Source organism: Hakea prostrata, chromosome 3 (assembly GCF_041222555.1).
Source record: "Hakea prostrata isolate BN-2017 chromosome 3, UWA_Hpros_2, whole genome shotgun sequence".
NCBI lineage: Eukaryota > Viridiplantae > Streptophyta > Magnoliopsida > Proteales > Proteaceae > Hakea > Hakea prostrata.
In genome coordinates this window covers 23,747,507-23,772,639 of record NC_142602.1, presented here as the reverse complement: position 1 = coordinate 23,772,639, position 25,133 = coordinate 23,747,507, and the positions used below count along the sequence as shown (strand labels likewise).

At 37.1% G+C, this 25,133-nt stretch overlaps 2 protein-coding genes across 3 annotated transcripts in view; one reads left to right on the top strand and one right to left on the bottom strand.

Moving 5' to 3' along the window:
* Window positions 1-5,472, top strand: part of ABCC13 (multidrug resistance-associated protein 11) — an 84,999-nt gene extending 79,527 nt beyond the window's left edge. For both annotated transcript variants that reach the window (XM_089149947.1, XM_089149946.1), the window contains one exon: window positions 4,720-5,472. In XM_089149947.1, the coding sequence (XP_089006073.1) occupies window positions 4,720-4,800 (81 nt within the window). In that variant the 3' untranslated portion in view covers window positions 4,801-5,472. The remainder of the gene's footprint in view (window positions 1-4,719) is intronic.
* Window positions 5,473-7,259: 1,787 nt separating this feature from the next.
* Window positions 7,260-14,244, bottom strand: LOC149021750 (transmembrane 9 superfamily member 10-like). The gene is made up of 7 exons (XM_089149948.1): window positions 13,928-14,244; window positions 9,832-9,996; window positions 9,621-9,730; window positions 9,368-9,476; window positions 9,151-9,263; window positions 8,895-9,048; window positions 7,260-8,740 (listed from the first exon to the last, which is right to left on the bottom strand). Exons 1-7 carry the CDS (start codon window positions 14,039-14,041, stop codon window positions 7,583-7,585), a joined length of 1,923 nt encoding a protein of 640 aa, XP_089006074.1. The 5' UTR covers window positions 14,042-14,244; the 3' UTR covers window positions 7,260-7,582.
* Window positions 14,245-25,133: the final 10,889 nt, after the last annotated feature.

Here is a 25,133-nt window from a genome sequence, read left to right as displayed (position 1 = left end):
AGTGGAGAGATGTGTTTGGGGTTTTGTATGATCGACGTATTCCTCCAAAGCTTGAAGGAAAGCTTAATAGGACCGTCGAATGATCAGTTATTTATATGGTGCAGAGTATGGGCTATCAAGAAGCATCATGTTGATAAACTTTGTATAGCATAAATGAGGATGCTAAAATGGACGAGTGGAAAAATTAGGAAGGATAAGGTAATGAATAATCTTGTTAGGCTAGTATGGAAGTAGCTTTGATAAATAATAAGCTATGAGAAAGTTGATTAAGGTGGCATGGCCACGTCCAATAAGGCCTTTAAATGCCCCTTGTAAGGAGAAGTGATTTAATCTAGATTAAAGGAATTAGAAAAGCTAGACACACCTAAAATAACCTTAAGAGAAGTGATGAAAAAGGATATGCATGGCTTAGACCTTGTATTTAGAATGTCTCAAATAGAGCCAATTGGAAGGCAAGGATCCATATAGCTAACCCCATTTAGTTGGGATAAGGTGTCTTCTTATTGTTGTTGTCGTATAGGAAATGGAAAACCAAAAACCTTTAGAGTCTAAACTAATAGAAACTGTGATGTAGGAGAAACCCTAGAAACTAGGGGACCTACAAAGTGGCTACTAGACTCTTAGAATTAACGCCTATTCTTGACAGATAGTAAAGAAAGGAATTTTGCAGCACTTGTAATCTGATTTATCAAGCATGTAAGACAGTTAAAGTAGAGAAATAAACACGATAAGTCTTACTGGTAAGCACAACTAAACAAGAATCGATAGGGAAACAAGGGGATGGGGATCTTGGCACCATAATACTAAATTGAGTGCAAGACTATTAAGAAACTTAAAGAAAAATAGAACTATCCTAATCAAGATCAGAATTCTATCAAGGAATTCAACAATTAACAATATAAAGGGAGTCTTAGGAAGTTTTTGTTTTAAACAAATAATTGAGAAATATTTTAGGAGAGCTAATGTTACCTACTGATCCTGGCTGCAAAACAGGGGTTAGAAAGCATCTAGGAACATAAATAATAGAAGAAAAAAATATTTTGAAGAAGTGGGAATCCTAAGAAAGGAGAAAATAATATTCTGAAGTAATGGCGTATCCTAGGAAAGAGAGTAGGTGATAAGAAAGAGGGAGAGAAAGAAAAGAAACAAAGAGAAGGGAAAGGAGAGCAAGGAGAAGTTTTCTAGTGGGAAACAAAGGTGAAAGGAGGAGAGAAAACTTACCTGGAGAGAGGAGAGAAAACCAACACCGCCAGGAGAGAGAGAGAAAGAGAGAGAGAGAGCAGCGTGAGCTTTTTTAATTCTTTTCTTTCATTCAAATTGCCAAAAACGAATTTGATACAAGGTTTAAATAAAAGAATTGATTCCTCACAACCCTACATGTTTAATTCCCAAAATAACCCCAACTTAAGTTGTATATATAACCCAAACTCAAAATAATTCAAAATTGGGCCCAAACAGACCCTAGGCCCAGCCCATAAAGACTCAAACATGAAATCAAAATATTTAAATAGTAAACTACTACCCAACCCACTAAGACTAAGAAAATAACATGACAAACTGCCTATGAGCAGTGTTTCTCATCGTCCATCCACATAGATGCTGTCGTGGGATGATCTCTACGTCGGCGTCGCCGGTAAACTCGAAACTGCTCACTAATGTCTTCATCAAACTGCTTAGCCTGAATCAACCCTAGTGTAAGTCCGTTAGAGTCAACATGCATTACGGTTTGATTGCGTGACATGAATCCACATCATAAACTCCAAGAGGAACCAAACATAATCTGACACTACTAACATCTGTGTTGCATCAACTACTAAAGGTAATCCCTCCTAGCATATAGCCACCAAACTGTGATGTAATAGCACTAATACCCACTAATCCACCATCATACAAATCATATGATTATGCCAAGAGCACATACAGGTGTGTCGGTTGTGTATGGTGGGAGAACATCTCATTAACAAAAGACAATCCAGTATTGGCATATGCCTGTGATAATGAGTGAGCCATAATCAAAACTAGGATACAGTGGAGCAAGCATATGCTCCCCCCGTCCCAATTAGTGGACCTTATGGGTTGAAATATGATCCACTTCACTCTAAGAGTGCTATTAATGTATTGCTATCGTCAACAAAAGATGGGGCACACCAATACCCACTTGGTCTGGTGTCCTTCTTGCTGATACTCAACCCACTGAAGGAGCTAGATAAGGTATCAATATCTATCATATCAATCTATTTACCAGGCTGGAATTGGCCACAAGGCCCTACTATAACCCCTAAACCCAGTGGATGGAAAGGGCTTGTGCATGGGTAGGTATTCCACAATGGCCTTCATCTTATTTGGCATGTGTATACTGTGTTTCCCAAATAAATATGATGGGGGTACTCCATATATAGCAGCGGAACCACTTAATGCTCTCGAATTCCATCATCGTCACCCCCACCACCATCACCTCCACTAGCATGACTACAAGTCTGAGTTTGACTTAAGAGGTTGTGTCTCATTGGATCTCAAGTCAGCTTGCAAACAGAGCCTAACTCTAAGATTGTACCCTATGGTCCCCATCACCACCAGCAGCACTGAGGAAATGGATCATCCACTAGCAACTCCACCTACAGGCTGGAACGTTATCTAATGCATGTATCTAACCCTCATCAACATCAGTAATAGCCTCATCAGCTATAATGGGATCAGGCCTACCTCCAAGGTGATCCAAAAGTGGCTCACCTCTGTCTCTCATCCAATCCATAGAAGGGTCTTTTTCATCTAAGTCCACTGATGAGATCCTGGATTACAGGGCCAATCTTCAGGATCTCTCTCTAAGTACCAGAAGTGTTTTAGGGTTTTCAACCCTGCTGTCCTAGGTCAATGTGTAGGCAATCTCAATGGACAACAGCTGGTTGCACTCCAATATACCCTGTGACTGAGGGTAATGAACTAATCTAGGGTTTGGATCCCTGTACTCAAGCATCCTGATGTGGCAGCATCTGTCTAGGGTCAAATATACCCTGCAGTTGCAGGTCCAGGGCTGGTTAGATGGTTCTAGGGTTTTAGGAGGGGTTGGCTAGGGTTAGGGTAGGTTTAGGATTGTAGGGTTTATGGAATTCAGTTCAAAACCTTGCTGTAATTTGGCATTCAGAACTGACTTCCAAGTTTAGGTTAAGAGAATAGCTAAGGTTTATGTTTATAGGGTTTCTAGGGTTTAGGGTAGACTTAGGGATGGTTTGGGGTAGGGAATTGGTTTCTGCCAGCAGGGTTAGGGCTTGAAAAATTAGTGATTCTGCAGAAAAACCAGTTTCAGATTTGATTCCCATGCTAAGGTTTCTAAAATTAGGTCTCCTAATGTGTCCCAGAAGATGGTTAGGGTTAGGAGTGGAAGCCCAAGTTAGGGATTGGTGAGGAGGGTATGATCCCACATGGATATAGAGTTTGATGGAGCGACTTAGGAGTTTCAGGATTTTCGAGTTTTCTGGTTTTTCCCAGGTTGCCGCAAGGAAGAGGATGAAAAGGGGAAACCTACTTGGACTCAATGCTCTTCTTTATTCAATTTATCAAAACTGATTTGTTACCGGGGTTATTTATAGCCTTGTTACATTTGGGAAAATAACTAGGACTCAACAAAGGAAACCTACTTGGACTCAACTAAGAAATCCTATTTGGATTAGAATTCCCTAGTACCATTAGACTTAACTTCTAAACTAGGAAAAGGACTCTTACATTAAGATTTCCTAAACAAATACAACTTGCAAAATAAGAAATCAACTTTAAGAAGGAATCCTAATTGAAAATTGGATTCCAACCAAGACTCCTACTCAGACAAGGACTCTTAACCAACTGAAAAACAAAGATAGATCCTCGCTTCTAAAATTATTCTGGATTTTTCTGGAGCATTTTGGAGCTCCAAGGGGGTGGGGAATAACCAAACTACCCTTCATAGGGTTCGGCCAGCACTTGGGTGTGCCAATAGGGACCTGTTTTGGGCTGAAATCGTGAGGGGCCCTATAGTTGCCAATCCTGGTTACATCATCCACCTAGAAAATATCAGCAAGATCAATCATATTTCTCGTCAATATCCTCTGTACCCATACATACGTGTTGCATCTTCAGCCTCAAATTATAATATACATATACTAGGTCATTAAGGTGTAGGTTTTGCCTCTTTGTGTGGATTAGCGAAAAAGCACTGCAATCCCTTCTGCAACCAGATGTTAAACATATCTGGTAAAGGATGTTGACTGCTACTCTACTTTTATTCTCTGATGTACTGCCAAACAATACCACCATTCAGCCACATTACAATAACAAAGAAAAGATGAAGTTATTAACATTTCAAGTATTACTAAATCTGTAAAGTTAATTCAAAAACATTACAAATGAGTACGAGGATCGACAATAATACCCTTATACAGTATCATATGCTCAACAAGCTTAAGGTAATTTGTGGAACCTGATAAAACAAAGCCAAGCCTGACTAGCAATGCCACTTCAGCTTCTCATCCTATAGATACTAGTAAATTACTAATTGAGAGATTTACGTACTTTCTCCTGTTTCCTGGTATTACCCAACTATTATAATTTGGGCGTTGCACTGCATACTAATTACACCCATTTCTTTTTAGTCAAGCACTGTGCATTAAAGTTGTAACACTTGAAATGTATTGGATGATGCTGATACTTTCATGTTGTCTTATTCTTAATTCTTCTTTACATGCATAGGTTGAGCAAGGAAACCCACAAGACCTACTACGTGATGAGTCTTCCAGATTTTCATGTTTTGCTAAAGCTTCCACAATGTGAAGAGCTGACAAGTTATATTAACGAACTCCATTGCCCCGGGATCATGAAACTTATTGCCAGTCTCTAGTATCTGACCGATTAGGTCTGCCTGTTTTGCTGATATATGTTCGTAAATAAAACCAGGTTTGGTATTAAGATATACTCCTCTTGGAATTCTTGAGTTCATGTAGCTGTAAAATGGTTGACTAGAAGGATTAGCAGGCTACAGTACTCATAACAACATTCTACTAATTGGATCTCAAAACTGATAGTTTAAGAGTGAAACAACTGATTCCATCACTTTTCAAGCGTCAGATTTTGAAATCAATCTCATTCTTGAAAACCTTCATTTATCAGAAGCCTCGGATACTCACAGTTTTGAGTGTTCCCACTCTACTACATTGTTTTAATTCATTTGATGACCTGGTATCTCTTCTTTTTCATTTTCCCCTGGTTTGGGATTGTTTTTCTCATTTGTGCATATACTGCTGTTCACGGTACTCACTCATTATAGGTATTCAGGAATGGAATGCAACAGTTTAGCCTGTAAGTTTACTTACACAGATGTGTGGGAATTGAAGATAACACAAAATTCGACGACCTGGTTTCTGGGCTGGTCGAAATTACTGAGCTGTGGGCTTATCCATTCCTCCTTTTCAGAGCAACGAGTCTACTTCTGTACTTCATTATGTTTTCCTTTGCGGGCTGCTAGACAATACGATATTACTAAATGAGATCGGAAAGACAGCATGTTGCTATGGGTTTTCTGTTATGCTAATACTTCCCTCTCCGGTTCTCCTCCGCTGCTTGGCTGATCTCTGTAACAATCAAGCCAATGTCAACTGCTCAAATGAATGCTTGAAACTAAGATTACTCCTCCAGACGAGCCCAATATTTCCCGTCTCTCTACTTTGATTCTATTCGTCTCCCCAGTTTGTTCTCAGCTTCTCAGAGCTGCGAAGGTTTGAAGGTTCCTATTCTTCCTTCTCTACATACATTTATTTTGGTAAGAATTGTGCCTGTATTTATAGGATCGGAAACCCACGTCAGAAGCTATTCCCTTTTGCGGATCCAGTCAGCAATCTGGTGCATTAAATTCCCTGCCTGTCGTTAAACCGTAGCAGAGACGCAACGACCGGCGACTCCCAGGCACATCATTGCATCACATTTTCACCAGTTCACTACTATGACGTGACTGAGTCATCCCTCACCAGCCCAGCAGCCCTGTAACCACACGCGCTTCCACACCACAGTAACTACAGTCTATACCGACGGGTCACGAGCAAACGGATTTTTCACCAGAGAAAGCACCACATTACACATCTCTGTTCCGAGTCTTTCAGTTTGAGCTATAATGGCGCCCATGGTGTGATGGATCTGATGAACCCTTTCGCCACAACTTTCTACTGTTTGGGGATAAAGAGCATTAACCTCCATTTGGGTCATCAATCAAAACCGTTTTAGTGTCACTGTAGTCGATTCTAAACAGCGTTAACCTTCACGCCAATGCTGGCTTATCGACAAATTCTGAATGATTTAATAAGAGGGGATGGTTACCAAAAGCAGAAGACCCAGCAGAGAACTTCAATCTCTGCTTAAAATCTGAAGCTACCCAGATTGAGATTTAAGTTCACTCGGTCCCTGTTTCCGCAGTCGTTAAAGAACTACTACATAGAAATGGCGGTTGAGGAGAAATGTTTGGATCTGCAGGCAGGTGGGAGGAAGTATTGGTAGGAGGTTTTCCAAGAACACGTGAATTATTTTCATTTTCTTCCATCTCATAATCACTAAATTACTTTTTTCATGCCAATGCAGGGTTGGTTGAGTGGTAAAGATTCATACTTTTCATTTTCTTAATGTGAAATTAGTCTATTTCAAAGACGAAATGAGAAGTGAATTATTTTCATTTTCTTCCATCTCATAATCACTAAATTACTTTTTTCATGCCAATGCAAGGTTGGTTGAGTGGTAAAGATTCATACTTTTCATTTTCTTAATGTGAAATTAGTCTATTTCAAAGACAAAATGAGAAATATAGGAAAAGTTGGGTTTTGAACCCAAAGAGAAAGAGAGAGGAAGTTGATCTTTGTCACTACCCACAAAATTCATAAACATTTAAACCAAATTTACATGCCTTACAATTGCCTCTCCACCGGCACACACACAACAACACCACCATTAGATTTTCTAGCATTAATAATTTTCACATTTTATGAAAATTTTAGAAACAGAAATTGCTTATCCAAAAAAGAAACTTCCTTGTTTCTTTCCTGAAACAGGGATGGTTTTTTTTCCCCTAAAAAAATTGCTTTCTACGACATCTTTTCCATATTGAAGCGCTTCTCATGGTAAAGCTCATTTAAGCAATGCATAAATAAACATTGGAAAGGCACGCTCAATGTGCGGCAAAGTTTAACGAATAACGTTTTCCTCGTACTTGACAATTTTAACCTGATGAAGCAGAATACCTAAAAACAAAGTAGCAGCGCTATCTGAATCCTTTCATTTCTAACATATTCAATTGTTCCCAGACGGTCCTGTGACAGATTTTTTTCTCAGGTACAACAAACAAAGAATAATTAAACGACCTTTTGTAGAAGATAAGAAAAAATAGGGGAATCTAAGGTGTAATTGAACAATCCCTATTTAAGCAGAATCAAGAGCCCTTTAATATGCAAAACTGAACCTAAGCACTAACTCCCAATTTTAGGAGGAATGAGCTGCCACCAATATCCAATCCAGCATGACATGTTCTGCTTCCTCCGAGTGATGATCCGAACTCCTGCCCATCTGATTAGATCACTCAATCTATCTTTACTGACGAGTAGATGAGCCTTGTGAACCAAAAGCAAGCGTAGAAACCGATAGTGCCAGTAACCACAAAGAATACATACGAGCCAATTAGCATGTAACCAAAATACAGCACCCCAGACACCGGCTTTGTGATCTCAAGTTTTGTGAAGAAGTAGAAAGCTGCATAAAGGAAGAGATAGAGTGCTGAGGACCCTGAGGTCAGGTACGACCTCCACCACCACAGGTAATCCTCACTGCACAGCTGGAAGTAACATAGAACAACTGTGATCTCCGCACATGTGATGACAAGGATGACAAAGACTATGAAGAGGAAGCCAAAGATATAGTAGAATTGGTGTAACCAGATGGACGTCAGAATGAAGAAAAGCTCAATGAAGACAGCTCCAAATGGAAGTATGCCTCCAATCAAGATTGAGAAGACAGGGTTCATGTACCAGGCCTGCTCTGGAATCTGCCTTGGTATCTTGTTTGTCTTCACAGGGTCCTCAATTGCAGGCCTCCTAAAACCAACGTAGCCACCGACATATACAAGAGGGACTGAGATTCCAAACCAAAGGAACACCAGGACAAACATTGTTCCAAATGGAAGTGCTCCCGACGACTTCTGCCCCCAAATAAGAGCATTCAAAATGAAGAAAATAACAAAGACAACTCCAGGGAACATGAATGCAGTTCTGAGAGTGATTTTCTTCCATTGTGTTCCCTTAAACATCTTGTATAGACGGGCTGAGAAGTAACCAGCAAACAAGCCCATGAAGGCCCACAGCAGGAGCATGGCTGTCATTAACCCACCCCTGTTTGAAGGGGATAAGAATCCTAGAAGAGCGAACATCATTGTGACTAGAATCATCCCCAAGAATTGAAAACCTGTCCCCACGTAGACGCAGAGCAGGTCAGAGTTTGATGGGGGCCTGAAGACATCTCCATGGACCAGCTTCCATCCAGTCTCTTCTTGGGCTTCTTCTTGGGTCTCCAGTTGGTTGTAGTTGGAGATATCACGGTACAGTGTCCTAAGCATGATCATGGCAACCATACCCGAGAGGAAGAGAACAATCATCAATGAATTGACAATCGAGAACCAGTGGATTTGATCATCAGACATAAGGAGATAAGTATCCCATCGAGATGCCCACTTCACATCACTTGGCTAAAATAAAAGATTATATGAACAATTCATATCAGGAACTGATAATCTCACCAGTCCCAAAAAGGAAGGAGAGAACAAGACAAGAAATGGTTAACATTAAAGCTAGTACAAGAGATGGCTAATATTTCAAGCTACTACGTTTCCAGGGACTAACCTGAAATGCAACATCATATGTGAATATAATTTCCTCCTTAGTTTCAACCTCTTGAGGAGAATCAGAGTTGGTTACTAATTTACTAGCATGTGGGTCACAGGTTGTTAACCGAGTGTTCTTCTCTTTCCACTCACCTTCATATTCATGTTTAACACTGGACAAAGCAAGAGAACAAAATTATCATATCTTACGCATAAGCTACATCAGGCAAGAGGAATCAGTACAATGAGCATAAAAGGGTTCCATAGAAACTGACCTGAATGGTTTGACCTCAAATCCAACAATCCTTGCAGAGTCCGTCTGTATATCTTTGTGATACTTCACAGTAAATTGTAAATGGTTGTGAATAAAATGCTTTTCATCCTTGACCTTTAAACAAAGAAAAGTAAAATAAGCAATTGGCTTGCACTTATCAAGAAGCCTGAGGAGTGATGATAAATTTGTGGTGTGTCACATTCCAATCAAGACATTACCCCAGCATACGCCCCTTTCAGGCCAACATGGAAGCCATGCTGATATATCGTAGTAGAGTCCTGATCTTGCCTTCGCATTGGAACAACCAGAGGAAGATTATCTAAAATCCTGTAACATGTAACATAGTTCCCCCCAAACAGTTAGAAGCTTGAAATAACAAGCAAAAAGGTGTAGGACTCATGACCTCTAACAATAGTGACTCGCATCAACACCACCAACAACAAGCCGTATTCCAACTAAATTGTGACTCACATGTAGACCCGATATTCATCATCTATTTTTTCTTTAAAGGCCTTTACAGAATCTTCATCAAGTTTTAACTTGCAGACCACATTACACATCTGTGGTTCCCTCATTTTAAACTGCAACAGAACCACTTCAATTAGGAGGAATAACCATGCACCAATCAAGTTAGGAAAATCTAGCAAAGCAGATGAACTATAATCCAAGATATTTAACTAACCACATAAGGAGAGTTCTCAATACGATCACCACGAAGAATTTCTCCAAGATTCTCTGTACTGTCAATTATTTTCTCCGGATGGCAATAGGACAGAGAATAATAGGAGTAAGGAAGCTGAGTTTTCGTGGAGGACAGTTTGTTAACCTTCACCTGCAGTAGATCCCCCTGAACCCAGAAAAGAAAGAAATTTAGTTTAACACAAATCAGAAGCCCTATAAGATATGCATGTGTAGTATTACAAAATCTTAGCTGGTGTTCAGCATTCAGCCCTTTCTTTTCACTCTCAATATATTTACAAGTAAACCCACCCAAAAAATAATTGCACAATCACGCAAGAACAGCATTCATTAAGCTTCCAAATCCAACTGTGATTTTCTTTTTCCTTTCTCTTAATTTCTTTTTGGGGGATGGGGGTGGAGTGGGGGATCATTAATTTTGTGGGAGAAAGCTACAGTGGATTTGTGCAGGGAAAGACAAGTCAGACCCCACCTTGTACATTTTCTAATTAATAAAATACTTGAGTTTCCACGGTTCCTAGATAACGCTCAAGTAAAGAGAACAAACCATATCTGAATTCCTGAAATGAAATGCATGGCAGAACAAAACTTTCAAGGGGTTACTACCCCTTTCCTAAGACAAATTACAGATATTACAAAGTTCTAGACACTTCCAAACAGTCCCACTTGCAGACGGCAACCCCATATTATAGCTTATCCTACAAAAGCAGAAACCTCCCCACGGAAGTGCCAACCATCAATATCTTTGTCTTTGTTTTAATCACCTTTACATTTTCTAGAAGCCTGCACATGTGGGTCCAAGGCTACGGTAATGACTCATGAGCCCACCTCCAATTTAAAGTGAAACTGAAAAAAAGAGTGCTGTTACAAATGGCAGTACAGTGGAATTAAATATGAAAAGTCATTTGAAAGCTGATGAGGACATCAGTGGGCAGTTCCAAGTTTACCAGCGACGGCGTAGAGATCATCCCACGACAACATCTATGTGGATGGACGACAAGTTTGGAAGTTATCGGATTGCTAGGGTCCTATGGTTCGATCAGGAGCACTGCTCATAGGCAATTTATCATGTTATTTTCCTTAGTCTTAGTGGGTTAGGTAATAATTTGCTATTAAATTTTTTTAATTTTATGTTTGAGTCTTTGTGGGTTGGGCCTAGAGTGTATTTTGGCCCAAATTTTGGATTAGTTTGGGTTTGGGTTATATTTGCTATTTAGGTTGGAGTTATTTTGGGAACTAAACATGTAGGGTTGGGAGGGATCAATTCTTTTATTTAAATCTTTTATGGGACTCATTTTTGGGTGGCATGAATGAAGAAAAAAAAAGGGGTGCTTTCTCTCTCTTGTGCAAATCTCCCTTGGCGTGAATCCTCACTCTCTCAGGTAAGTTCTCTTCTCTTCTCCTATTTTTCTCTTACGTGAATTAGGCTTCTCTCCTTTCATTTTCTTCTCTAGTTGCTATCTTCTCTCTTCTTTCTTTCTATCATCTCTTTCTATTCATCTCTCATATTTCTTTCTTCTTTCTTTTCTCCTCTTTTCTCTTCTATTTTGTCCGTCAGAAATTCTTCTTTTATCTGTCGTACCCTTTCTATCTATCTTCTTTTCTTTTTCTCCTTCTCTATTCTCACTTCTTGTACAGCAACCTTACCGTATTTCTCCTTTCTAACCCTACCATCCATTCTGGTGTTCCATCACTGCCCAAAAACTCTTTCTTTCTATTATTTATGTCCCTTGGTATTTTCCAAACCTTGTTTGCAGCCAGATCCAGTCCTTAACTGTTTCTTGTTTTATTTCTTCTTTTTTGCAGTAGTTTCTTCAAAACAGAACTTCCAAGGTTTCCTTTTCATTCTTAATTGCTGAATTCTTTGTTAGAAATCTGATATTGACTAGGACAACTTTAATTTTCTTTAAGTTTCTTAATATTTTTGTACTCAATTTAGTGTTATGGTGTCAATATCCCCATCCCCTTGTTTCTCTATTGATTCTTGTTTAGTTGTGCTCATCAGTTGGGACTTATTGTGCTTCTTTCTCTACTTTAACTGTCTTAAATGCATGCTTAATCAAATCCAGGTGCTGCAATCCTTTTTCTTTTATTACCTATCAAGGATAGGTGTCTCATTCTAAGAGTCTAGTATAGCCCACTTTGTAGGTCTCCTAGTTTCTAGGGTTTCCCCTACATCAAAAGCACTAGCAAATACTTTACCCAACTCATGGGATGCAGCCAATTAGCAAGATGACAGTCCTACTGTGAAGCCTACGTTGGATTAAACTTTTTTAATATTGTTTGGGGTCAATAGTATAGTTTTATAATTCATTGTTCCAAGACACAGGCCGTTCAGGAAGAACAAATAGCATTATTATCAGCCTATGCAGTTCCAAGAATTTGGTTTTGAATAATGTGGTGGAGAAATTTACAAAGATGGACCTGGCAAAATAAACAAGTTAACAACTATATTGTAATTAAAGATATCTGAAGCTAGAGTTCACCGCAGTAGTTTGTAACCCCCCCCCCCCCTTTTCATCTCTCCTCTTCTCTTTCTTTTACATTCTTTTCTTCCCTACGGGACTTTGGTTAATGAATATTTTCATTCATCCCAAAAAAAAAAAGTTCAAAAGTTCTTTTTTTCATTGTGTTTAGATGCAACTTGTTACTATATTTTGTTGTTAGTGGTTTTAACATAATAAAGCATTTAAAGAGGTACAATCTTATATTATAGGCAGGCAGCTAGCAAATCAGTTATATGAAAACCTGCAAATCACATGGCATCCGGCAGGACTGACAGATTTGCATCAGATTAGAGATCAGTATTATTTGCAGTCTTGAATAATCAGTTAGACCCTGAAATATACAACGCAGGTCATAAATCAGGCAGACAGGACCATTACTAATGTCATGCAATCAGTTGGTCCTTCCTGATAAATTGACCATTCAGATCTGCAGAAGAAAGAATTCTAGAGGACCATACTTCACCCTCTTTTCTCCATTTCTTTTCTCCTTACTTTTTAGGACATAAGTCAAAAACTGGCCTCGGGTTTTCCACTTGTCAAAAAATAATCAGAGCTATCCATGACCAAGGTTACTTTCACATGAAATTTGTATCTATAACCAAGGTTGTTTGCATATGAATCTTGGAGCATTAAATGCTACATCTAGAGCTGTTGTGTCCTTTAATTTATGTTTCCTTTCAATTTTCACCTCACAGTTCATTTGATAGTAGAGTTTAGAAGTAGCAGAGAAAATTATACAATCCTTCAACTTAGAGCATCAGTATTTTCTGGGTGACCAGTAGGATGTCAAAATGACCAAAATACAAACAGAAGATAATCAACAGCCAATGACCCAATGCAGCGATAAAAAGAAACAGAAATAAGTCAGGCTGTGACAAGGCCTTCCAAGAAAATAAAAAGGTGTTCAAGGTTCCCACCACTGTGGATGCAGGTCGAGAAAGGGTCATAAGATATGCAGCCTTACCCCGCTTTTGTAAAGAATCTAAGTCCAGACTTGGAGTGATTACAATGTAGCAATCTTTCCCCATGCGCCAAGCAAAAGGATTCATCATTGTGTACGTGAGTGTGTCTACGTTTTTCCCCCTTGTTAGACACCACAGGTTTTACATTATTAGCACCAATTTATCCATCATTATTTGGAAAACAATAGAACTGAATTAATTCCAATTGAAGTTCCACAACACCATGAATGTCTAAAATCTGAGTTGTAATTCTTTCAAAAGCTAGAAATTCACCATGACTTATCCTCCTCTACACCACGATTCGTCGACCTCCATCTCTCCAATCCAGAAAAGACCAGCGACATGAAGTTCCTTCAAGTTTGATGTATTAAAGCAAACTAAGCCATCCTCGGAAACGAAAACCCGTAACAACGGGAAAACATTTCGTTTCTTGAAAGCACTGACACAAGATCCACGAGGACAAATGCAGATCGAACAGATCAGCCAGCGCATCAGGACTGAGGAAACGTACCCTTAGGTAATCCCCAATGGTTTAAAAATGGGGGAAAATCTCTAAAAAAAACTAATCAAGTCGATTCCAAAGAAAAAAAGAAAGAGAGATGAAACTGACCTTTTCGAAATCATACGGTGCAACACCGGGAAGATAGAAGCAATTTCCATGGATGAAGAGCAGAAACAGCGTCGAGATCCAGAGGCTACATACTAAGAATCGACGAATCTCCATAGCATCACAGATGAGGAGAGAGAGAATTTAAGTTGGAGAATGTTAGTGGAGATCTGGATCCACAACGTCGTGATCTCTTTCTGCTATTCTTTCAATCTTGGTTTCTTCTTGGTTTCTTCTTTGTTTCTCTTCCTCATAAAACTATCGCACGTCAAAAAACGGGACAGGAAAGCTTGCACCGAATGAAGATATGGATTATGGAGGATGTAAATCAGTTTTACCAAAAAAAAAATTCAATTCAATCAGAAGAAAAGGAATAAAATAAGATTTTTTTATTTTTCTATTTTTCGGTTTTTTTATTTTTTTGTAAGAAAGAAGAAATTAATGGAGCTATCAGCTACGTTCTTAACTTAACGGCGCCCAAATTTAAGAGATTATTAATTTCCCAATTGCCGGCATTTTTTTTTATTTTTTTTTTGGAAGTTGGAACTGAAGTTCATCCGGCCTGCTTGCACACCACGATTTATTTTCTCAGCGAAGCTTAATATTAATGCCGCAGAAAATGCAAAAGGTTATCATCACCTTTTTTTTCGTCTAAAATTTTTTTTTCATGAAATCTTTCGTATTAAATTCAATAATTTAAATTGACTACTTGTCATGTTAATCGTGACCATGCGTAGCCTTTGTTTTTTGATTGATTTTATTGGCAACCAATGGCAGAGTCGTGATAATCTGATAGAGGCTTATTATCTTATTAAGTCTAACCATTATCCTATACAAAGAAATGGACATTATAGATATGTCTTAAACATTACATCAAAAAATTGAGGTCCATTTACAAATAACATCATTTAAAAAATTGATAAGATTGTCAATTGTGGGTTAGTAAAGCGGATAAAGACTCAACTTCCTACAGGGAGGTCTTGAGTTTGCACCCATTTGGTGGCATTAATAAATAAATAATAAGTGTTCGTGAAAAGAGGGATAGGTTGGAGAGGAGTGAGTAGGTGCATTATGAATTTATGATATGGAAATAGATATTGTCATAAAAATAAAAATAAAAACTGATATGTTAGTCACACTGGAAGCAAATAGACTTAAAATGATTTATGAACTCTTTTTTTTTATCGAAAAAAAGAAAGATATATTAAACTTAAGTCTGGAAACACTTACAAGTACTACATATAATGTTATTACGGTAATCCTCTTGATTAAAAGCTAAATGAGCAAAATATTCAAAACGCATCTGGAGTGAAGTGTTTGAGAAAATATCAAATTTAACCATGTTTGTGGTTTTGGCTAAATCCAAAAGACTTGTTAATTCTGCCAGAGGTCACTTTAGTTTTGTAGGTTTAGGTAATAGATGAGCGATTTTTGGATTGTTTGTCCATATCTCATCTATACTTAGCCCACGTTATGAAGCTGATGACATTCCAATCTGAAGTCCCTCAAGCATCTCCTTCACCACACCTTCCGTCTTTTGCTTTCCATAATTGACATATTGTATATGTCTGTCTTTGTATATTCCCACGCTCCATCCTATGATCCCTAGTTGTTGATTAAGAACCCCTGCACACAACAAAATACATTTATCAGTTGTTAGTGTATTATTGCATAGATTTTCTTCCAAATTTGTTGTTCCATTGGCTTAAAATGAAGGTGTTGTCATTGTTGGCAACTTAAGTGGGTTTTGATATGGTACAGCAACATACAAAAAGGTTCTGAGAGAAAGAACCCAATTCAAATAAAGAAAACTCAAGAATCCCGTTTTTGAGGGTCTCTGTCCAGTTTTGATCAACCTCTTCATCGGATGGTCATCCAGTGTCTGATTGAGCCGATTTTTGGAGGAGAGCTTCACGACTTCTTGATCTTCAAATCCAACGGTGGGATTGTTCATTGGAGATCTCTAAATTAGTCTGATTGGTACATCAAAACACTCCTTGTTTAAGTTAGATAGGAACTCTGAGTTTGACTCAAACTCTGAGTCCAGTTTTGATCAACCTCTTCATCGGATGGTCATCCAGTGTCCGATTGAGCTGATTTTTGGAGGAGAGCTTCACGACTTCTTGATCTTCAAATCCAACAGTGGGATTGTTCATTGGAGATATCTAAGTTAGTCCGATTTGTAGTTAAACACTCCTTGTTTAAGTTGATGGAACTCCGAGTTTGATTCAAACTCTGAGTTAAATTAATCTATAAAAGGAGAGCAAACTCCAGCAGAAGAGGAGGACGTTTTGAGGAGCTTGGGAATACCGTGGAGGTCGAACCAAAAGACGTTGGTTGGCTATGGAGATCTGAAGCTTGGGAATAAGAAGTTTTTTGTTTTGTTGAACAAGAAAGAAAGTGAAAGAGAAGAAAAAAGAAGCAGCAAAAGAAAAGAAGGGAACATGATTGTATGGCTTTTTTAAAGAGAGAAAATTGAAAAAGATTGAAAAGAGAAAAAAAAAAAAAGAGTTGGAGAAAAAGAGAAGAAAAAAGAAGCAGCAGAAGAAAAGAAGGGAACATGATTGTATGGCTTTTTTAAAGAGAGAAAACTGAAAAAGATTGAAAAGAGAAAAAAAAAGAGTTGGAGAAAAAGAGAAACAAGTATTGTTACCATGCATCTTACACAAGTTGAGGTAACCCGTATTCACAAGTGATTGTCTATTATTTTCTAGGTTATGTTTAGTGATGAAGAATCTAGCTCGTGAATGTAATTTGGGGAACTTGAATTATTGGTTTACATTGTGACCTAGCAAGTTGGAGCTTGTCTAGGGGGTTGGGGTTGGTGCCCTTTTTTGAATTGCATTTTAGACTAAGCGGGGATTGGTGTTCCTGGACTGTTTGTAGCAAAATATCTAAGAGTGTATTGAGTAATATACGAAACCCTAGGTTGGGTATTATTCCGTGGATGTAGGCAATTTGGCCGAACCCGTAAACTCGGTGCATTGCGTTTTTGTTTATTTTTCTTTGTTGCACATATTGGAGTGCCTTGATTGCAGAGTGGTAGTACACTGTCTGGTAGACCCAATCACATTGTGGTGAATTTTTTAAGACACTGATTCACCCCCCCTCTCAGTGTCAATCCGGGAATAACAAAATTATAATTATTCCCACAGTTATGATGACTGTAAGTATTAGTATTCTCTTCCTCCCTTTGTGGTGTTAAAGCCCCTATCCAAGATTTATGAACTTTGTTAACCTTTGTTCGAACCATGTGATTAGTATGGTACGTTCGGTATCAACTTTCAATTTGAAATTTTTTAAAATTGTATTAGGATATCAATTTTGTGGTTGAAAATTTTGAAAATTGTATTTTTTCTTTTATTTCTAGGACTGCCAATATAATAGTGGATGTCCTAGCTCGAAAGGTCCTTTTGATTGTGAGCATGAAATATTGGTCGTCTTGTGCTGATTGGTCAGTTGAGCTTTGTCCTTCTAACATATTTGCTCAATTGTCAATGCAGGGTTAGTAGAGTGGTAAGATCCATACTTCTCCGTGGAGAAGTCATGGATTTGACCCTTGCGGATAACAAAGCTCCCTCTAGGGATGTAATTGATGTGAGTGCAAGCTAGCCTGGATGAATTTCAGAAGAAAAATATTCATATTGGATTTATGATTTGTTAAGAAAGTTGAATTATGGTGTTTCAACTGGGCATTGAAAAATCTTCACTAGAAAAAACGCGCACACACACAATGCGTTGAAAAGTAAAATTTATTTTACCAAAAAAAAGAAAAGAGTTATTTTGAGTAAAAAATGAATTTTCTTAGGCTCTTTTTAGTACCAATTCTCATTCTCTATTATGCCTATTTAGAAGAAATAAGTACTAAGACTTTATTATTAGTCAAGAATGAAAAATGGTTTGATGAATTTTGTCAAAAATAAATTATGGAATAAAAAATAAATTTGGTGTCAAAATAAAAAATCATTAGAAAATATAATAAACAAGTAAGAAAAAAAGGGGGGAAAATATGAATTTTATAAAAGGATGTGCATTGATTATTTTTCCTTCATCTTAACTATAAAATTTTAAGTAAATTTACACATAAATGAAGAGAATGAAATTCTCACCATAATCTATAATAGATATTTTGTCTATTATGGATTTGAAGGTTTTTTTTATTATTTTAAATAAAAATAAAAGTAATAATAGATGCCAAGCAATTTAAAATAATAAAAATTTCTCATAATTGAGAATGATAATTGATACCAAAACAGACCCTTAATGGTTTGATTGTGATTTCACTCATTCATGGACTAATCGAGAGAAATTTAACCTGTTTTCATGCTTGAATTACGCTTGGTTAATGTCTTGGTGAAAGCTTGGAAGATATAGACTGGCTGGGCTTGTTCAAGCTCTTGCACAGAAAGAGACGAAGAGGAAAAGAGATCTTAACAATACATATTGCACTTTGTCTTTATGGGCTGGGCTTGAACTAGTGGGCTTTTTTTTTGGGCCGAGGCTTCTGAATAAGATGGAAAATCAGCCGGGTTGGGCTTGTTTAGGATTCACTCGGTGAACATAGGGTATCTCCGATCGCCGTCATTTCATCGTTGGAATACTCTAGACAATGGTTGGGTAGTCCTCAATACCGATGGATCAGTTAAAAATAATAGAGGTTGGTTATGGTGCTCTATGTGGTAATCTTGTTGGTGATAGTGTTTTTGCTATAGCGGATGGTGTTGAGGTACAAGATATCACTTCATAAGATGCTCATGGGGATGGCTAGTGGCCTTAGAGAGGTTCTCTCAAGGAAGATGGTGCTTCATTTAGATTCGAAGTATTGCATGGACCTAGTCAAGAGAATGGTGAATACTCACTAGAACATACTCTTTTTACTTGAAGAGATATGGCATTCCATTTAGGGGCGGAGTCATGATTAACATTGAAGGGGCGAGCACTAACGTCTTTTTACCATACATATTATGTGAGCCCCATGCAAGACCCATGGTGAACGCACCTCTAAATTATTTTGTTACATTCCGACGTGGGACCCACATCAAAAATTCAGGTAAATTAATAGGAGAACTAAAATAGATAACACAATTATAAATAATTTATTAAAATATATTAAAATAAAGAGCATGGGCTAAATTGTACGATTAGATTTATTACCATTTAAAATTTTAAAAAATCATGAGAGAAAGAAGGTGGGAAAGAAATTGTAGAAGAAAAAAAATACGTAAGTCTATTAACTAAATATAGGGTAACAATCAATTTCTATAAATTAAGTAAAAAAAATTCAATGATGATAATTTGATATAAGAAAATTGCTAAAATTCTAAACATCCACCTAATAAAACTTTAAATTTAAATTGCTATTAGTAGGAATTAAAATTTTAGGAGAAGTTTATGGATTAAAAAAGAATAAATGATTATGATTAGATCTGATAAAATCAATGGTTGAATTCTAATGAAGTCTAAATTACTATTAGTATAATCAAAATTTCAGTAGAAAGTTTAGGGATTCTTCGAAGGGGGGCAAATAGTGTATACAGACTCTATTCCATACATACAAAAAGGAAATCAAGGAAAATATCAATGGAATATGAAAAAGAAAATTAAAAATTGAGGGGGCCATCGCCCCCCCCCCCCCCCTTGGCCCTTCAATAGCTCCCCTCTGGTTCCATAGGGAAGCTGCAACAATTTGAGGTGGTTCACCAAAGTTAGTGAGATTAATAGAAGTGCTAATCTTTTGGCAAGTCTGATGAATAACAATAAAGATGTGATATTTGATCCTGGTGTTCCCTAACCACCTCAAAGCCATTGTGACTAAGGTTGGTGGGAGAGTTTTTATGAGATTATAATTTGCTATGGATTACCATTGTATTGGTTCTCTTCTTTCTTTTTTTTTTTTTTTTTTTTTTTTTTTTTTTTTCTTTCTTCTTTTTTTTTTTTTTTTTTTTTTTTGGGTTTCAAAAGAACTCTCATATTAAGCTCTCCAAAACAATGTACAAAGAGGCATAAAAATGAGTTTGAACAATGAAGGGAGGTAAGTCTACTACCAAACCAATTCAAAGAAAATTTCAACGCACCCTAGGCTAAATAAGAAACCACATCAGCCATTTACTGAGCACCTTGGAAACTTTAAGAAAAAATGGGAGGAGCTTCTTCAGTATAGACCTCTTGCTCCAACCATAAATGACTTTGTTAAAAGGAAAGAGTAAGATCAGATATTTCAATTACTTGCTAGTATAAAACTAGATTATGGGGACATTAAACAAAAAAATTTTAATATGCCCTACCCTTCCATCATTCATAAGAGTTTGTGCAACCCTACATCTAAACTTGGAGGAGAACTTGCTGTAAATTCTACTCATTGGAGAACTTGCTGAAAATGCTGCTCATGCTACAAATCGAGTTATATCTGGAAGAGGTAAAAGAAAAAACTCAAGGAAATAAGTACTATTGTCAACACTGTAAGAAAGACGAGCATTTTAAAAAGTTGTTGTTGGGCATTATTTCCTCACCTACAACCTAACCGAGAGACTAAAAGGGTTGATCCAAAACTTGCAACTGAAAGCAAAGCAATGTCTCAGAATACGACTCAGATCTACAACAATCTTTAGGATAAATTGCTTTGCCACTTCAAAACTGTTACACTCCAATGGAGCTCCATTTGACTCTAGAAATCTTGCTCACTCTGGTAAAATTCTTACCCTAGTTCCCCAGACAACAATATTTTATTATTGATTATGGAGCAATTAACCATACGTGCACCTTTTGCATTGGACTCTCAAATTTTTGGGTCTTTCCTCCTGAAGCTCACCTTCCTATATTAGTAGGTAATGGAACTCATGTTCTGGTTCGAGGGTGTGGCACAATGAAAATATTCTTTTACATCTTGTGAAATATTGTTTGTTTTAAATTTGTCCTCTAATTTGTTATCTATTAGCAAGCTTACTAAAGATTTGGGTTGTAGCGTTGGCTTTTTCCACCACAAGGTTGTATTTAATGACAGAAAAACAAGGAGGATTATTGGTGAAGGATGCTTATATCAAGGTTTGTATGTCTTTGACGTTCTTGGTGAAGCATTGGTTGCAAGAAAAACATATACTAAAGCTCAATTATGAAATTGGCGCATGATCATTTGTCAGATAATGTGTTACATCATTTAAATTTTGAATTTTCTCTTGACTCTAGTTCGTGTGAGACTTGTTAGTACTTTAAGCACCATACATTGCCTTTTTACTATAGCTCTCATAGATCTAATGAATTGGTTTGTGCTCCTGTTGATTCTCATGATGGCTATAAATATTTTATCATATTTATTGATGACAAATCATGTCGTATTTGGATTTATATGTTGACCTCTAAAACTCAAGTTCTTCAAAGTTTTCAAGAATTTCGTGCTATAGTTCTCACTAAATACAATGCACACATTAAGGTACTCTTAATTGACAATGAAAATGAATATACAAATAGTCCATTTAGTTATTTCTTACGAGTCTTGGTATAGTACATCAAACCTCTTGTGTTGATACTCTTCAATAGAAATATAGAATGGAGTGGCCGGGAAAAAAAATTCGTCATCTATTGGAGGTGATGAGATCCTTGTTATTTCATGGGAACCCACCTAAGACCTTATAGTCCGATGCAGTCCTTACTAGTTGCTACTTGATAAATTGCCTACCTAGTAAGGTGCTAGAATATCGATCTCCCATGGATAAATTACTTGCTCGGTTTATTGATATTTCTCATCTTCAAGTTTTTGGAAGTATATGTTTTGTTCATTACTCTAGGAGTAATCTTGATCCACGGGCTCGTAAATGTGTTTTTCTTGGTTGTTCCAGTGTAAAGAAAGGATATTAATGCTCTGATCCCAATAGTAAAAGGGTTTATATATCTCGTGATGCTACATTTGATAAAACTAATATGTTATTTCCCAATAGGACTCAAATTCAAGGGGAGAGTGTAGTGGACCACAATGAATTTGTCCCTCTATCGTTAGCAATAGATCGCCTCATTGATGATAATGCTGACCAAGTAGAACTGTCATCACCTATTATGGAGGAGGTAATTCCATCGTTACCCAAATTGGGGAATCCACCACCAGTTGAAATTGAAGATCTTGTTGTCTCTGCTGTCCCTATTTGACAATCTACCGGAATATTAAAACCTTCCACTAGACTCAATGAATTTATGACATACCACAGAGTTCAAGTATCTAATACAAAATCATATATGTTTTGATAGGATCTCAATAGAATTTTATGCATTCCTGTCTAATATTGATGAGTATAAGGAACCAACAACCTTTTTTCAAGGCACAAAAATCTTATGTCTGGCAAAAGGTTATTCATTAAGAATTGGAAGCTCTCAACAAAAGCAATACTTGGAGTATTACTACCTTACCGAAGGGAAACAACTAGTAGGCTGCCAAGGTGTCTAAGATCAAACATAAAGATGATGGATCAATTGAGCGTCATAAAGCTAGGTTGGTCACCAAAGGGTATACTCAGACTTTTGGTGAAGATTACAATGAAACATTTGATCCAATTGCAAAAATGGATACAATCAAAGTTTTATTGTCTGTTGCTGCAAACTATGATTAGCTACTCTTCCAAATGGATGTGAAAAAAATGCATTCTTGCATGGAAGAAGTTTATATGGATTTGTTTCCTGGCCACCCCTGACCCCCTTGAAAACAACCAGGTACAGTATGTAAATTCAACAAGGTCATGTATGGTCTTAAACAATCTCCACGAGCTCGATAAGGAAAGTTAAGCTCTACTCTTGAAGGTGTTGGTTTCAAGAAAGGAAATTATGATCATTCTATCTGTGAAAAGGAAAGACCAATGAACAATAATTGTTCCAATTTATGTTGATGATATAAACATCACAAGTGATTATTTGGCAGAAATAAAAGCTCATAAACAACATTTGAATTAAGAGTTTGACATTAAAGACTTAAGTCAACTCCAATATTTTCTTGGCATAGAAATTTCTCATTCAAGTAAGGGAAGATTTATTTCATAGACGAAATATCTACTTGATTTGCTAAAGGAAACATGCAAATTAGGAGTTGCTCCAACAAAGTCTCCCATGGATTACAACAAATTGGACAAGAATACTACATGGGTGTCTGAAGTTGGACACTTTCAAATACTGGTAGGTCGATTGATTTACTTAACCATCACTAGACATGATATTAGTTATGATGTTAGCTACATAAGTCAATTCATGCATGCCCTTACTGAGGGACATATGGCCTTGGTAGATTGAATACTCAGGTACTTAAAATCTGGTCTAGGTCGAGGAATTCTAATGCAAAAACATGGACATGTTGAGGTTGTTGGATACTGTAATGTTGAGTCGGTTGGAAGTTTATTGATAGAAAATTGACTTTAGGTTTTTGCATGTTTATGGGAGGAAATTTTGTAACCTGAAAAAGTAAAAAACATAGCATAGTGGCAAGGTTCAGTGCAAAAGTAGAATACATGGCCATGGCATCAATGACAAGTGAATTAGTTTGGTTAAAGTCGTTGTTAAAAGATTTGGGTCTTGATAATCTCAAGAATCTTATGATATTATTATGTGATAATCAAGCAGCAATCCACATTGCTTCAAACTTAGTTTTTCACGAACGAAACAAACACATCGAAATCGATTGTCACTTTATTCGGGAAAAGGTTCAAGATAAAACTATTGAGACACCATATGTTAGAAGTGAAGAACAACTAGCCAATATGTTCACAAAAGCACTTTTGAAACCGTGTTTCAGAATATGCTATCCAAGTTGACCTTTGACAAAATCTTTGCTCTTACTTAGAGGGGGATTGTTAGTGGGAATAAAGAAAACTCTAATCCCGAACTAATAAGAAAAAGGGTAAACTTTCAGTTGCAAGGATTTAAAAGATAAGATTGAGTTGTACAAGGACCGTAATATCTAGAATACTGATGATGACTGATCTCCTTTGTACCCTATTTAAATTGAATAAACCTCCTTCCCATAACATGGTTGAATGGGGGAGGTTGATGGTAGACGCATCACCTCGAAGTTGAACCACGTTAAATTATTCTTGTATCTCTGCTAATCTCTTTAACATTTTCACATCTCTGCTATTTTATCACCAACCATTTTAGTTTATATATATATATATAATATATATATATATATATATATATATATATATATATATATATATATATATATATATATATATATATATATATATATATATATATATATATTTGCCTTTATTGGATCTTTTTGTAAGTTAGAAAATTATTGAAAACTTACATAAGGATCAGTTGTTGTATCCCTGCAATAGATGATTGAACAGTCTTCCCTTCTTCATCTTCATTCTTTCATAAGAATAAAAAAGAAATGAGGTTAAAGCAAGTAAATTTGGCAAAAGGCAAAAAAGTAAGATTACTTATTTTATTCAACCTTGATTAGAATAAGATTTTCTCATACTTATAACACTAATCCTTGCTTTGTGATGTTTATACTATATCGGGAAAGTTGAACTTGCAGCACAGACACTAGGTGTACCTATTCAATCAAGATGCGTGGGCAAGAAAAAGCCTAAAATCTTTCCAAGGTTGGTAACCCACATGGAGCACTCTATTAAGTGGGGTTCCAACCAAAAAGTATTGGGCTTTTTTTATTTATTTTGGGCCCCAGCCCAGATCCATACCCACCAACAACTTGATATTGGGACTTGGGAATTGGGATCCAAACTAATATTGAGACTTAAAAATGTGGCCCTTTTGGTTTGAGCAAAAAGCTGAGAAGTTCCTTTTGATGATCTTACTTACAAGTGTGGTGAAGTGTGTGGATGGTGGGTCCTTTGTGCTGTCCACTCACCAAGTTATAGTTGGCACCAAGATTTTCAACTAAAGTGGGACCCCCCTTAGCTATTGAGATCCCATAAACCCCATCTAATTATAACTAAAATTTACTCCACTAAACAAGTGTAAACCAAACACATTCCACTTTCCACCTTACACATATGCTTCTCCCCTTGTCCCATAGAAGACAAGAGAGAGAAGATATCATAGTTGGGGGTGCTTTTTGACAAATTTATAGCGTATATTCCTCTCTTTTCATACTTAACATTAAAAAGGGAGAATAATAATAGGGTTTAAGACTTTGAGGAGAGAGAGAGAGAGAGGAGAGAGAGAGAAGGAGAGGGAGGGAGAACCCTAAATCCTAATATGGGGC